The 16,342-nt window shown below is 47.8% G+C and overlaps 3 protein-coding genes across 3 annotated transcripts; all 3 read left to right on the forward strand.

Moving 5' to 3' along the window:
• Positions 1-289: 289 nt before the first annotated feature.
• Positions 290-3,597, forward strand: TRUGW13939_09653 (uncharacterized protein; the record flags this gene model as incomplete). The annotated part of the gene is made up of 10 exons (XM_035492773.1): positions 290-1,171; positions 1,228-1,557; positions 1,613-1,721; positions 1,773-1,847; positions 1,900-1,958; positions 2,011-2,231; positions 2,284-2,330; positions 2,381-2,504; positions 2,557-3,309; positions 3,366-3,597. 10 exons carry the CDS (start codon positions 290-292, stop codon positions 3,595-3,597), a joined length of 2,832 nt encoding a protein of 943 aa, XP_035348666.1.
• A 977-nt stretch (positions 3,598-4,574) lies between these two features.
• Positions 4,575-6,384, forward strand: TRUGW13939_09654 (uncharacterized protein; the record flags this gene model as incomplete). Its single annotated transcript, XM_035492774.1, has 2 exons — positions 4,575-5,380; positions 5,436-6,384. 2 exons carry the CDS (start codon positions 4,575-4,577, stop codon positions 6,382-6,384), a joined length of 1,755 nt encoding a protein of 584 aa, XP_035348667.1.
• A 1,049-nt stretch (positions 6,385-7,433) lies between these two features.
• TRUGW13939_09655 (uncharacterized protein) lies at positions 7,434-11,027 on the forward strand (the record flags this gene model as incomplete). Its single annotated transcript, XM_035492775.1, has 4 exons — positions 7,434-7,497; positions 7,559-7,692; positions 7,756-9,563; positions 9,617-11,027. 4 exons carry the CDS (start codon positions 7,434-7,436, stop codon positions 11,025-11,027), a joined length of 3,417 nt encoding a protein of 1,138 aa, XP_035348668.1.
• Between the last annotated feature and the right edge of the window lie 5,315 nt (positions 11,028-16,342).

Below are 16,342 nucleotides of genomic sequence, written 5' to 3' on the forward strand. Positions count from 1 at the left end.
AGGCAGTCACCTCGATCGCGAGATGACAAAGCTGCCTGTCCCTGACTCCCTTCCCTGGGCTTGCGAAAGGCTCTCAGAGGGTGCTGTCGCTCAGGACACCCTGCTTCTGCAAGAACTAGTGCAGGAATCACTCGTTCATCCGGTTAGTATACACTACCCCTGTGGAGTTGGAAAGAGGATGGGAAGGAGAAGTGGAAGTGAAAGTGAAAAAGAAAAAAAAAAAGCCGCCAGAAAACGCTGACTTGTCTCCAGATCGTATCTTCACGACTCACCTCCCTCTCAAACACCCATGAGACGAAGCTCAACGAGACTCGGTCGCGGCTTGGCCGCTGCGTCTGCCTTGGAGTCTGACGACAAAACCGCCATGGAGACGGCAACAACTCCCAATGCCAACGCCTCAAAGGCAACTCGCCGTTCTACAAGATCATCCGTTAATATCGTCGTCCCCCTCCCAGCAGACCATCACTCTCTCGATTCGTCCCTGTCTCCCTCGGCGAATGCCTCGTCACTCGATGGAAGCCTCTGTGATACGCCCGCTACAAGCGTGGTAGCCACCCCCGGGGAGTCTGATAGCAATCGTGGCCCGGCCAAGAAAAGAGTCAGCGCCTCGGCTCGCGCCCAGCAGCTGCGGTCCAGCGTTCTGTCCTTGAATGCTTCCACGGCTACCACCAGGAAGAAGAGGTCCGTTTCTGAAATGAAAAATGGGGGATCAAATACTGGTCTGTCTGATGCCGATCTCGCCCGCGAACTGCAGCTCCAGGAGTACGGTGGCATGGACATAAAACACCCCAAATTATCGGCCAATGGCAATGGGAAAAAAGCTGTAATCCCTGATAGTGACGACGACAGTTCTGGCCTGGACTCGGGGGCCTCTCAAGACATTCCTCAATCTGCTTCACGGCGTCGCCCACGGAAATCACAGCCTCAAGGCTCCTTGGCAGCTTGTGACGACATGTCTCTCTCTGATCTTGACGACGACTACGATTATTCCTCTTCAAACGATAGCATAAGTGATGTGGTGCCTTCGGAAAGAGAAGAAGAACCAACAACAGTAGAAGCGACACCTGCCACTCGACCGCGTCGGGCCGCTGCCTCTGGTCGCCGAGGTGGCCGAGCTCCAAGGCCTCGCGCAACTAGGCCTGACCATCCTTATTTTCGAATGAGCCGCCGGGTAAGAATCAATGGTTCGAATCATAAAGAATTTCGGTAGTTTTAACCTAGCTTTAGGCCGCACGAGAACGCATGAAACTCGAAAATCAGCATCCGTTGATTGTGAGCATGTGGGACGACCTCGAGAATGAGCCGCCTATTATTCCGGTCCCAGCTGAACAGCCCGCTGGCATTTCCCGTACTCTCAAGTCTTTCCAGCTCGAGGGTCTCAACTGGATGATGCGCCAAGAAAAGACCGAATATAGAGGAGGCCTACTTGGTGACGAGATGGGTATGGGTAAAACCATTCAAGCTGTCTCGCTCCTCATGTCAGATTATCCCGCCAGTCAGCCGTCCCTGGTTGTTGTGCCTCCGGTCGCTTTGATGCAATGGCAATCCGAAATAAAAGTCAGCAAAATTAACCCTTAGTTCCTACATTATCAAAGGTTCTAACTTTTTATAGGAATATACGGACGGAAAGCTGAAAGTGCTCGTGTATCACAATTCGAACCCCAAGGTCAAGCTCATGAAAAAGAAAGATATTCAAAGTCATGATGTGATCATGATTTCTTGTAAGTCACCGTGCATAAAAAGCCTTTGCCAATATGCTGATCTATCTCTAGATTCGGGTCTAGAGTCCATGTATCGTAAAGAATCAAAGGGTTGGAATCGAGACGACGGCATTGTCAAAGAAGATAGTAAGTCAACGGGCTGGACCTCCAGAGGATGACTTTTTTAACTCAGGTGCAGGTGTAATACATTCAATTCATTTCCACCGCCTCATTCTTGACGAAGCGCACAGTATCAAGGTAGTTATTATTGGACAATCTATATTTCTTCGCCTACTAACATATATTGTAGCAACGTACCACAAGTGTGGCTCGCGCATGCTTCGCCTTGAAATCCACTTACAAATGGTGTCTATCTGGTACCCCTGTGCAAAATCGCATTGGAGAATTCTTTTCGCTTCTCCGCTTCCTCGAAGTTCGTCCTTTTGCTTGCTACTTTTGTAAGATGTGCAAGTGTCAGGAGCTTCACTGGTCTCAAGATGCAGAAAAAAGATGCACCCACTGCAAGCACAGGTAGGTAACCTTTCGCCCATACTTCCCAACAATTTTCTGACATACAAAACAGTGGATTCAGCCATGTGTCTGTCTTTAATCAGGAGATCCTCAACCCAAGTAAGCTTAGTAACCCATACAGCCTATTTTTCAAATCTGATATGCTCTAGTCACGGAAAGCAGCGGCCAAGCTCGTCAGGATGCTCTGAAGAAGCTTCGCCTCATCACAGACAGAATCATGCTAAGGCGCATGAAGAAGGATCATACGGCTTCGATGGAACTCCCTCCTAAACGGTACTTTCCAACCGTTTCTCTTTCCCGCGAATATGTTCTGACATTACTGCAGGGTGGTCATTCATAACGAGTTCTTTGGTGAAGTTGAACGCGACTTCTCTACCAGCATCATGACAAACACTACCCGGCAGTTTGACACCTACGTTAGTCGTGGTGTTATGCTCAATAACTACGCCAACATCTTTGGGCTGATTATGCAAATGCGACAAGTAGCCAACCACCCTGATTTGATCCTAAAGAAACATGCCGAGGGTGGTCAGAACGTGCTTGTTTGCAGTATCTGTGACGAGCCAGCAGAGAGTCCCATCCGGTCCCGCTGCCATCACGAGTTCTGCAGACAATGCGCAAAAGACTACATGCGTTCTTTTGACACTGATTCCGTCATAGACTGCCCTCGCTGCCATATTGCTCTAACGATTGATCTCGAGCAGCCCGAAATCGAGCAAGAAGAAGATGTGGTCAAGAAGAATTCGATTATCAACCGTATTCGGATGGAAAATTGGACATCTTCAACCAAGATTGAGATGCTTGTTTATGAGCTGTACAAGCTTCGAAGCAAAAAGCAGACGCACAAGTCGATTGTTTTCTCCCAATTTACCTCTATGCTACAGCTAGTCGAATGGCGGCTGCGTCGGGCGGGATTCAATACAGTCATGCTAGACGGCAGCATGACTCCAACGCAGCGTCAGAACTCGATTGATTACTTTATGAACAATGTCAATGTCGAGGTCTTCCTCGTTTCTTTGAAGGCAGGGGGAGTAGCTTTGAATCTAACGGAAGCATCTCGGGTTTTCATTGTCGATCCGTAAGTTTATTCTTTCTAGTGATGGATGGCAGGACTAATATAGGTTGTATTTACAGATGGTGGAATCCGGCAGCAGAATGGCAGAGCGCGGACCGGTGCCATCGCATTGGACAACGGCGGCCGTGTGTCATAACGCGACTCTGCATCGAGGATTCGGTGGAATCTCGCATGGTCCTTCTCCAGGAGAAAAAGGCCAACATGATCAACGGCACCATCAACAAGGATGGGGGAGAAGCGCTTGAAAAGTTGACACCAGAAGATATGCAATTTTTGTTCCGGGGCTCGTAGAGCAGAAGCGCAAAGGAAAAAAAGACTGGAGAGGAGCGCAAGGGAGTCGGGGTCTGAAATGAAGTGATGTTTACGGCTGATGATTATTTGCTATCATGAATTCGATCGGGATTTAGGCGTTACACGGAATCTACCACTGATTTTCTTCTACTTGACTATACAACGGTTCGTTCAGTAGACTTGGGATGAATATCTATCGAGTATTGTAGGGCTGGCCAATGAGCAGCGCGGATCGCCCCCACAGTTCGCTCGTTCCTGTGGAAATTGGGTCGCCCTGGACTGATATTTGCGCGAGTTATTCTATAAATTGTTAGTAGGACTATTATTTTATAGTCTTGTAACACGGTTTGGAATTTTTTGTGGTATATATATGTACCTTCTGGCCTAGAGGGGTAGGCTTAACAGAGGACCATATGATATTATTAGAAGAGGGGAAAAAAAAGAAAAGAAAAAAAAAACCGAGTCAACTGGTGAAAATCTATTGGTTCCTCCGTCTATATTAGCCTCATCATAAATACTTGGTATACTAGTACTAATAATAGCAGAGCGTCGCTATGTCCCAATCGGGCAAGCGCCAGGGCGCCTCTGCGTCATAGCCCAAAACTAGACCAGCGAGACAGCCAGTCAATCTGTCAACCTATACACTCTACACAAAAACAACCTCGGATCGAGCATCTCAAGGTCCACCTGCTGACTGGATGTGCGTCATTCCGGCCAGTCCCATCGCCCGAGCACGCCAAATCCTGCCAAGCAAAGCTTGGCTGTGCCAAGCCAGCAACAAAATCCACCGGACGACGATCGAGGGGTCTTGTCGCCTTTCCGGTTTTTCTCTCTCTCTCTATCTTTTCAGATCCCACAACTCCGCCATCTAGCGAAACAGCAAGCAGCGTTTGGCAGCAAACAGCAGTCGTCCTTAATTCCGACCCTTCTCGCCGGCGCTATATCATACCAAATACACCAACCAGCTCCCCTGAGAGATGGGTTCCGAAGCCTCTCCAGAGGTGCGACGTCAACATGTGACGGAAGCCTACGGCCCTAAACTCGTCGAAAAGACGCAAAAGGCTCAGGATAAAGCAATGGCCTTGGCGAACCCGGACGATCCCGGCAAATTCCACCTCCACAACAAGGGCCCTGCGGGCGGTTTCGACGACTCGCCCATTCCGCGCATGCCTCCGGGCTATACCGTCAAATTCACTTTCCACCGCGCAAACAATCTTCCAGTTTCAGACTTCAATACGCTGTCGTCTGATCCCTTTCTTCGCGCGGAACTGCGCGTCGCCTTGCCCAAGCGACATAAGCAAGATCCAGAGATTGCTTTTCGGACGCCCACCATCAGAAAGGATGTAAACCCCGTCTGGGATGCCGAGTGGATTGTTGCCAATGTGCCGGCAACGGGGTTTCACCTCAAGTGCCGTGTCTACGACGAGGATCCTGCTGACCACGATGACCGGCTTGGGAATGCCCATATCGTGGTGGATTCGATATCCAAGGACTGGGCTGGAATCAAGGAAGGCTCCTATCACATCAAGAAGCGTTCTGGTAGCAAACGGGCCTACTTTTTCAGGACAATTTCGGCATCACTCTCTGCGCACCGGAGTCTGAATGCGGAATTGGTGGTGAGCGTCGAAGTTCTTGGCCCAACCCCCACCGACAATGGCGGCCACATGTATACACAGGGGCCTATGTACTGGTTTAAGCATTCATCTCCGTTGATCGGAAGATTGTTGAAAACGTCGGCGGCCTCTGAGAGCCAGGATGCAGAAGGCAAGACCACTCCTTACAAGTAAGTTGTGTAATGTAGTATTGGCAATTATTCGTTCTCTAACACATTGTTCTAGTTTTCAGGCCATTCAGATGCAACTCAGGGGCCCTGTTCCTGAGTCGCTATACCACAGATATGTCGAGTTCCGGCCATTTGTTGCGGGCATGTTTACTTCGCAAAGCATACGAGGGCGCATTCTCAACCGCGCTCTGCACCACCAGCATGCTCGCATCTATAATTTTGACCGCACTACTCTGGATGGAAAGTTTGACTCTCCTTCTACGGAAGTCACTCAACTTTTCCTAGATCTCGTGGACCATGGCCGTGGCGGCCGCATATTTACCTATGTGCTCACTCTAGATGGTCATCTTCGATTTACGGAAACCGGCAAGGAGTTTGGAATCGACATGTTGAGTAAGCACACGATGCACAGTAACGTGTCGATATACATTGCATTCTCGGGCGAGTTTTTCGTGCGTCCAAAGAAAAAGCACCACCATCCGGAAGAATCCGCAGATAACAACACTCTGGAAGGCGAAGAAAACGAAGAAGTCCTGACTTCCAACCAGGATTGCGAGGATCCTGTTGAATATGAACTGGTGATTGACAACGACAGTGGGACATACCGGCCCAATGCCGAGAAACTCCCGCTTCTCCGCGAATTCCTATCTTCCAATTTCCCCGGCCTGCACATCACCACTCTAGACTGTCAGAAAGACGAAGAGCGCATGAGCCGCCTCAAAGAAGAGCGGCGGGTCAAAAGGAAACAAGCCCAGGGCCAAATAGTATACATGCAGCAGGTGCACGGTTCCGAATCATCCTTCTCCAGCTCTGATGAAGAGGATATGCGTCGACGAGTCGGACAGGAAGAAGAGGCGAAAAAACAGCAAGGGAGTTTTGCTCACAACATCCATGAGAATATCCATGAGATGAAAGACGTCAAGGGCAAATTCCGCAATTGGCTGGAAACGGCAGACGGAACGGGCAAAGCTCAGGATAATGGAAACGGGACAAAGGCTGCATAATTTCTCTCTCTCTTTTTTTTTCAGCTCTCTTGTATGAATCTTTGTCTAATATTTTTGTTATACCCGCATTCCTCGATTCATCTTGTTATTACACTCTCGTGTATAGTTATAACTATACCCTGGGGATACCTGCATGTCACTATATTTCCCGCAACAAACTGCCAGACTGTGATTTATTATTTTTTACGACAGTAATGACACTAATTCAATTTATTTCTACTTGAGCATGCTGGAGCATTGAACAACAAATAACAAAAGTGCTGTTGCATCCTAACTATGCGTTACGTTACATCCCACACATTGCTCAAATAGATCGATGGATAACAAATATTTAATACAACATTTGGGAGTAAAAGCACAAAACACATTTCAAATAGATCCCCAAGTTCCGAAAGCATGCGAAAGTATTCCGTGTTTCAAGCAAGAATCATTACTGGTTTGCCTTCTGCCTGTTCTCCATTGAGACATGCGGGACGCTAATAATAACAGCAAGAGAGCCCCCACTTGCCATCTAGACTAACTTAACCTACCACCACGTAATTACTCTCCACCATCTCTACGTCGCAATTCACGAATTCATCTTCTGCCTTACTTTCGCTCCTGTATCAGACGCCCAGGACGACTCCTAGCAATCTGACCAGGCCTGACTCTATTGCCACACAAAAGGATCATGTGCGTGTCGTGAGGCAAACCTCCTTCGCCTTGTGACATCCGTTTCAGTTGCAAAACCCCAGCCACAGCCCGACACCATCTAACTCTAGCTTGCTGTGTCTCCTCAGCCCAGGCAACAAACAACATCGCTTCAGCCTACGATAGTCGCTGGGAAAGCCATACCCGCAGCTTTCGCCATTTGAACAGCGCTCGTCACACTTCCTCTTTGCACAACTGCGACAACCCCTCAGTTCAATGGTGGCCATTTATTCGACCCTGTCGTCGCCGAGGTTTTTGCTACGTCTCGCAGCAGCCTGAAACTAGAATCGCACCGAATTTGGAAAGAAAATTAGAGGGAGGAAGAAGAAGAAAAGAAGAAATAAAGGGAAGAGGCAAAAATGGGAAACGTAGGAAGCCGGATCGATGATTCGGGGGCTCTTTTTTTCAAGGACCAGAACAGATGTGAGTCTCGGAAATGGAACTTGGCATGAAACATATGCTGACCGGGTCGCGTCTGGCCCAGTCGCGATTTCCAGCATAACCGTTACGAATTCGCGGAACCAGGTTCTTCTCCATCTCTCGCCAAACGCATTTCCGGCCGCCCGATATATCGCCAAGCGCGACAGCGGTGATGATACCCCGGTGGAATATGTCCAGGTACCGTAGCTCATCTTTGGACTTCGTTGCACAAAGAGCTGACCAAACCCGTCTTTGATCTAGGATCCCGATCCTCCTGCGTCCGCATCAACCCCCTCTTTCCTTCTCCGGCTGACCAACGACGACGAACTCTCCTTCAAATTCTTGTTTACTATCAGACAGACACAGACTAGCAATGTCTTCAACTCCACCGTAAATGGCGTCTCGACGTCATTACCGGAATCCATCGACACCGCTCTCACAGGCTTGACGTTTGCGCACGCGTCCAACGTGAAGGAGCTAGATAACCTCATCACGAGAGAATTCCATGCCAACCCCAATCTCCAAAACAACTCAAATGTACAGTTTGTCGGGGACTTCTCCACCAGCGGCAGTCCTTCAACTCAGTTTGAATGGACATGGAAATGGAGAGCTCCAAAGGTGATCGAGGACAAGGGTGGCGGGTGGAGGAACAGTTGCAGCTTTCTCGACTACGACCAGAGAACAAACCGATTAAACACGCTTGCGAACCTTACGTTTTGGGTGCAGAATACAGCACGACCTCTGCCCAGCCCACAGATACTGTCCCCGCCGAGTCTAGATATAACCGCCCCTCCCAATCGCAATCGAATTCCTTCTTCTCAGTCGATTTTGTCTCACCTGAGCGATACAGATGTCCCTTTGGCTAGTCCTGGGGAACCGGCAGATTTGCCATCGTCTAACGCTCCTGTTCCGGTGAAAGTTGATCTCCCTTCTCGACCAGGGGAAGACATGGGTGCCGTGGAAGATGGACCTCTCTTTCGGGCTACGATGAAATCTCTAGAGCAAAAAACTGGAAGCATGCGCACAAAAATAAAAAAGGTGCTGAAGAAAGCAGAAGCAGCCTATACGGCGCAGGTCGCTTGTAATGAAGCCGTTCATGGGTTCATTTCGGCTTTGAATGACGCCTCCAGCTCCAACGCCAATGCTATTCAGCCTGCTATGGAGCACTATTTCGAGAGGATTGCGCGTGAGATCCTTAATTTTGAGCAAGTCAACGCACAGCACCTTCAAAAATTAGTCATCGATCCCCTCTCCAAGCTATACACGAATGACATTAAGCAAGCCGAGTCTAAAAAGAAGGACTTTGATGAAGAAAGCAGAGATTACTATGCCTACGTCGGGCGCTATCTGGGCCAACGCCAGGACTCTTTGAAAGAGAAAAAGCGGGTTGAAAGTGATTCCAAGTATCAAGCGAAGCGGCGGACTTTTGAGTTGAAGCGCTTCGACTACTCGTCATTTATGCAAGATCTCCACGGAGGTCGAAAGGAACAAGAGGTTCTCTCTCATCTGACGAAATACGCGGAGACACAGGCCAGAAATTATCTTTCGACGGCAAAGAAGGTGGACGAAATGATTCCCCAACTAGAAGCCCTTGTGCGGGAAGTCGACCAGGCCGACAAAGAGTTTCAGTTCCAACGGACAGAAAGAGAGACGAAACGAAGGGTCTTGGAGAAAAGCACCAAGACTTACGTAGAGCCAGAAAACTTTTCCACACCGAGTGCGATAAGTAGTATTGTGAACAACGGGCAGCCATCGGAATCAGAACTCAACAGAGCCGACAGTACTGGATCACAGCTCAGAAGCGTTCATAGTAACGCGTCTTCGGCCTCTTCACAAACCACTCAACCCAGTGGAGCTTCTAATCTAACAAGCTCTGTTTCGAATGCCAGCACAAATCCCAGCGCGAGTCGCTTCAAGGGGATACGGGACCTCGAAGAACACGATAGACTCTCTGTGGCTGGCTCGGACAAATTGGGAGGCCCACAGAGAAAAGAAGGTCTGCTCTGGGCTCTCTCGCGCCCTGGCTCTCATATCGATCCGAAAGGTATCAACAAGCAAGCGTGGCATAAGTAAGTTTTATATCTTGAATTTTTAGCAAAGAGGGTATTTCTGACCTTAGCAGATTTTGGATTGTTTTGGACCAAGGGAAACTTTCCGAGTATAGTAATTGGAAACAAAGATTGGATCTTCACATGGACCCGATCGACTTGCGAATGGCCTCTGTGCGGGAAGCAAGGAACGCCGAACGTCGGTTTTGCTTTGAGGTCATCACGCCTCAGTTCAAGCGCATTTATCAGGCGACCTCGGGAGAAGACATGAGCACCTGGATCACAGCAATTAATAATGCGCTACAAAGTGCAGTAGAAGGCCGCAACCCTCTTCCGTCCATGCCATCTTCAGCCCATAGCGACGGCAGTGCCAAACGACGAGACATTGGATCTATCCTGACTGGCAAGAGCTCTTCGTATTCTGGGCAACACTCACATTCTACATCTTCAAATACGAGTAGCGTAAATCGGCGAACGACTGTGGGTGCGCGGCCCAGCTATATACGCAGTGACAGTAACAGTTACGAAGAGAACCCAGCCAAGTTATTGCAAACAATACGTGACGCGGACCAAGGGAACAAGTGGTGTGCCGACTGCGCATCGACAATCAAGGTTGAGTGGGTTTCCATCAATCTCGGGATAGTCCTGTGTATCGAATGCAGTGGTATTCACCGCTCGCTTGGAACTCACATCTCCAAGGTCCGATCGCTGACTCTGGATGTGAATTCGTTTTCAAACGACATCGTCGAGATTCTGCTGCAGGTGGGAAATCGGGTCAGTAACATGGTGTGGGAAGCGAATTTGGATCAATCGCAAAAGCCACAGCCACAGTCGTCTCGCGAGCAGAGGCTGAAGTTCATCACGGCCAAGTACAGTGACCGGGCATATGTACAGCCCTTGACTGCGGGTCGTTCACATTATCCAACAGCCAATGAAACGCTCCTGGCATCGATCAAAAGGAACGACATTCAAGGTGTTCTCCAGGGAATAGCACTGCGAGCGAACGTCAATGTTGCTGATCGCTCGCGCAACACCCATGCAGTATTTCTTGCCCTCGCTGCCGCAGACCCGGCCACGCCTGGGTCTACCTCTCCAGGGATGACCGCCAGCCCTAAAACGCCCGCCAAAGTTATACCATTCCCAATCGCCGAACTACTCGTCCAGAATGGCGCCGAGATTCCGCCCCAGCCAGCACCGATAATGCTGTCCGCGGCGGCTCAGCTATATGTCAGCCAACGCACAGCAGTTATATCGAATGCTGCTCCGACGACGCCAGTTCCGCCGGGGACACCTGGAAAACAGGGCTCAAGTGGCGGCACGCTTTCGGCATTTCCCCTGATCCGGGGTAATTCAGGGTCCGAGATCCATTCGGCAGCACATGCTCTGGCTCCGTTGGACGGCAGGGAGCGAGAAAAATTACAAAAGAGAGGCAGCGCAGGCGCCAGATTCGCCGGCAAAGTTGCATCTCTTGGAAATGACAAGTAGGGTCCATGGACCCGATATATATCTCTCTCTTCTTTCATATTTATGTAATAAAAGCAGTGCCAAACCTGGTGGTATGTTTTTCTACTTGCTATTGCTATATGGGATGTTGGACTGGCCGGAGCATGATGATTTTGGACATAATTTTTATTGGTATCTATTTTATGGACTTTTGTCTTTTCTTTTTTCCCAGGTGGATGGATGGAATGGGGTTTGTTTATAGGTTTTCCAGGGCGCCGGGCTGACGTTGACCCTTTTGTTTTGCATTTATTGATCATTTCTACCAAGGTGATATCCTTTTTGTTTATATCGTGGATTAATTTTATGTGTTGTCAACTGGTGTTTTCCTTTTCCTTTTTTATATTTACCATGTAAGTATTGGATCTAAGTAATTGGAAATATGTGCTAATTTTTTACTGTTCTGCTCAGGCTTGTGTTTGTTTGCATAGATTTGACTCCACTTTGTGTACACTTATAGATTTGAGACCCCATTTGCAATTGCTAATAAGAAAACTATCTGTAATTTATGGCAATGCACCGCCATATTGTAGATTTTCCCTGTGGTGTGTTCACATTTGAATGTCATAATAAAAAGGATATGTGTAATCATAGTAATTTACTATTATAAATTGCTAGACTAGAACCAATAGGTCATGATCAACCATCGTATCCTTTCGAATCGACAGTTGAATCGTTAAATCTGGGGGGCATTGCCCCATCCCGGAACACCCATGGGCTGTGGCAGTGTCTGTAAAATCACATGCAAATTGAAAGCGCTGTTGTTGTTGTTGCCTACAGGTTTCGAGGATTCTGTCTACCTGGATAATAATGATGTTGTGCAACTGTCTGTATTTGTGAATTCGCCACTGATTAAAAGTCACATACAGAGAGAGCATGCAAGGATTGGTCAGGCTAAAAGATCCGGATGATATCACATATATTGCGTCTACATTTTCTATTTTTGACTCCCAAGGTTTTGGAATTTTGACAAACATAGAAGTACCTGGGAAAATTTTACAATGTTTCCATGTATTTTCGCAACAAGCCAATATTCATACATGCATAATAAACCATGGGTCAACAGACTAGTGTAAAGTAGTGCTAGTGCATATAGTGGAGACGGGTTCGGGACGCCACGATCCACTTAAGATCCGCAGCCCCACTCCTGCCCAGCGCACGAGTCAACCAGCGTCAGTGCCGCGCGCCCCCGAAACACGCCAGTCAACGCCTCATACGTCGTGCGGCTGCCGCAAAGAGGCACGATTGGCACCTTTTTTTCCCTCCCCGCGTTTACTTTGGCTCAACATAGAGTTGGAGATCCACATCTCGCGGCCCGTACAGTCACTACAGCAGTACAAGGCTGTCGGTGATTTGCTAGGTGAATTCTATTTTCCAGGGGAGAAGGGGGGAAAAAAAAGAAAATCAAGGTATCGAAAGGAAGAAAAATACCTTGAAAGAGCAAAATAGGAACTTAAACAAAGAATGTATACTCTGTACAGTCATTTCCCCATGCGGAGAATTGAATTGCTCATTGCTGATTGCTGATTATATTCGTTGTCGAATTTGTCTATGATCAGCAACATGTCACACACTAGATGCAACTGCGTATTTAAATACTATGGATCTATCATAACAGAATAGTAATAAAATAGCCCGACGGACCCGCGGGGGAACAGCGAACGAACGACTAAAGGCCAAATATCCCATCACACACGTCAAAGTGGAGTTTTGGAGAGAGGGGGGCGAATTCAATCGAGGTGACAGCGTTGAATCATGCTGACTAGAGCAGACATGTGGATGCATGGCGCACCCTAGTGAGGTGGCTTCGGGTCATATTAGGAAATCCCAGGGTGCCGATTCAGGCAGGTGACGTCATCATCTCAAGTGTTGGCGCCCGATTGGGAAATCAGATGCTTTTGCGGACGGGGCGGTGTGGCTTTTGAATATTTGATGATAAGGATGCTCTTTTTAACAGTATTATTTTCTTTGGGTGTTGATTAGGAATCTGGCTCCACCGACACATTGGTTACTTTTCGGAGTTCATAGTCATACTCCCGTAGACCGTGAGACACAGGCCGTTAGTTTCAGTATCAATGCTTAACTGCGACTATACACATGCCGCTATCAAGGTATCGGTTGTAGGAATGCGAATGCTAGAATAAATATTCTACTGAAAAATTAGATACAGCTCGAGTCCAAGTATTGACTTAAAGGCCTACGCCAATAATATCAGTGAATATTGTTCTACAACAGGAACATTATTATTACTACGATATGAACAAGTACCCGAATAGGAAAAGCCGAATTAAGAATGATTGGCTGGTATTTGATGCCGGGCGCTGTGGGGCGGCATCCGATATAGGCTATAGCTGGATGAAGTATGGATGCACGCCTCAAGGAAGACCATTCCCTTGCTCAAGCTGTATCACCACATGAAAAAAACACCCCCCTATTACCGTGACAATTACGAGAGAGCAAAGACGTGGACAGCTCCCGTGCAGGTTTATACATTATTTAGTAGTAGAACTAGCAGTCAACAGCAAGTACTCTGAGACACTAGCATCGGCTCGACGGCAACAGTCTAAGCTTCGGACCTAGTGGGAATGTAGCCCTGACAGTTGACCACAATTTTCCGGGCCCTATCATGTGGCAACAATAGAAACATTATCAATATTATTTCTACGGAGTACTAAAGAATCATACATACAGAGCACTACTTCCTTAAGGCCAAGGCCACTTTTTCAACTGGTGGAAGGTCACACTCCCCCCCCAAAAATTGCGACAAAGATAATAATATGAGGATGCTAGGGCAATCCCCACCAATGATGGCCCGACTGACACTGTACCTTTTTGTTTCGCGGTGGCAAAAAATAATAATAATAGCGGAATTGGGAGGAGAAAAAAAAAAGGATCGTGCGGGCCGATCGCAGTGTGCTCATGACTCTCAACCCCCATCATTGCCTCGGCGATCTGCACCACAGGTGTAAGGCGTTACAGATCAACAATAGGTGGTAAATGAGATACAGTGTCCAGCGTACTGTAGCTCTTGTCTTTATTTTATTTAATTACATGAATAGCTAGGATTTTAACCCCCCCAAAAAAGATACTATGTAATCACGTATTTCGATATATCTGGACCTAATTGATATATTTTTTAAAAAGAGATAATGCATTGCCATTATACAGGGCGTCATCCGAACACGGAAGTTGACTCGATTGTATACTCTAGTACGCTGTCACGTATTGTCCTATGTAAATCAATCCCAGCTAGACCCATTAGGATCCAACGAGGTACCGTAATAATATGCAAATGTGGCTGCACCCAAACTTCCTACAGAACTATCGAGAAACAAACATAGCTGCGTCAATCCAAGCGCCGCCGATGTCAGACCAACTCAGGTGGCTTTCTCCACATTGAAATGAAGACAGTAGTGATTGCCTTTCTACCACAATTACTATTACTACTGCTACTATTATTATTTTATTTTACATTTCTATTTATTTCTATTGTTACTATCCTATCACAGACAAACGGCGCTTTAGAACGTTCCCGAATTTACGAATCCCGGTGGAGACCAAAGTCAAAACCTACACCTCGATCTATACTCCTCTTACAGATCACAATAAGCCACTATAACTTGTCGTCGTAATTGCTTCCAGCAGTTTCCCGTGTTTCGGTTAATAGAAAAAAGGTCGTTGGCTGTTCAGGCATCCGCCACCACATAAATAAGGCCATCCTGGTGGACCTTCAACACTTAGCTCTTGGAGCCCCGGGACAACGAATCTATTTCGACCATAAATAGTCACCTGCCCTCCAAAACTACACAAAAAAGTGCAACGCAAAGTCCACCACTAGGCTTTCACCTACAGCTCTTATTGGGTTTTGCAAAGTTTCATTCTGCATTGCGATCATCATCCACCGTCGATAGGCTGCAAGGTTGCCTTGGCTTGCCATTGGGGAAAGGATTGACATATCAAGTGGTTTCCTCCCAGGGCTCTAATTAGCTGCTAGTGAAGCTCCAGCCCTACCTGTTGTTGTATTATTCGCCCGGCTCGTACCCCCGACTGATCTCAGCCACTGCTGCAATCACAGCTTGGACGTCGGAGAGAGGTGTTGTGGCAGAGCGCAAGGATCGGCGACTCTCTGTGGCGCTCTCGGTTTTCCCGTTGACAGAGATCATCATCTCCATTCTCCACTTGGTTGACGCTTGTCAGCTATAAGACCAGTATTGCTTGCATGAGGGAAAAATATTTCTTTCCCACATAGCAAGTCTTTGGGTAAAATTTCATATATCTTTTGGGCTCCTTGCGAGCTGTTGCCTGCCATTGGATGTTTTATCTGAAAGTGGTCTCCCGGTAAGCGCTGGCAATTAGCCCTGTTCCCTTGTTTGTTACTCCAATTCATTAAATCAAAGCTCTAGCTGCAGACAGACAATCAAAGTTAGATAGGAGCATATAAACAAGCACTCACTTACCCTCGGTTTATCCGAGCCATAAATCTGGTATCGGACCTTGATTTGGGGCGTGATTGATAAACCCATCAACAAACGGCCCAAGGCGACGCCATCGTGGCCGAAAAAGGATTGGCCACACAATCTTAGACCGCTAGGTAAGACACCCCTTTCTCTCGCTTGTCCCCAATTCCCGCATCGGCCCAATGCTTGTATTTGGAGAGACAAGGCTTTTTGTATTCGCAGCCACTTGGACTTGGTGTTGAGTTTCCGCCCTCGACTCTCAACGCACTTTTTCCGATCCGCTATTTAACAAACAGACCGGTTGACCGGTGTGTTCCTCTGCATGATCATATCCTCGTTGGGTGCATCTGCCTGCCACCTCTGTGATCCATGAACCCTATTCTCACCCACACCAGTGGGCCTAGGTCGCTGGCCATTCTGCGCCGGTCTCCTCCACTTTCTGGTGGTGTGGTAGTCGGCTCGAAGTTGTCATTGCCCAAAATCGCCACTACCCGTGCGGGTGTTTATTATTCTTTCTCCGCCTGCATGCATATTGATTGTCGTTTCAGCCCTTTGCTTTTCAATTTGCCTTGACGTTCCATCTTGGCTGCGATTCGCTAATAACGGAACAGAACTTGACATAGTTCTACCTGACATTAGACCAATCACCCATTATAGAGCAAGGGAAACGTCGAGGAAGTACACCCTTGTCTCTTGACGGTAAGTACTTTTTTTTGTCGCTTTATCCCTCCCTACTTCACTAGCTTGTCTGCTGCTTTTCGGCCTCACGTTAGAAAATCGTTTGTCTAATCCTTCGATCAGGAAAAGAACGAACCTAAGAAACCCCCCCCCCCCCCCCTACTC

The sequence above is a fragment of the Talaromyces rugulosus genome, chromosome V (assembly GCF_013368755.1).
Source record: "Talaromyces rugulosus chromosome V, complete sequence".
NCBI classification, from domain to species: domain Eukaryota; kingdom Fungi; phylum Ascomycota; class Eurotiomycetes; order Eurotiales; family Trichocomaceae; genus Talaromyces; species Talaromyces rugulosus.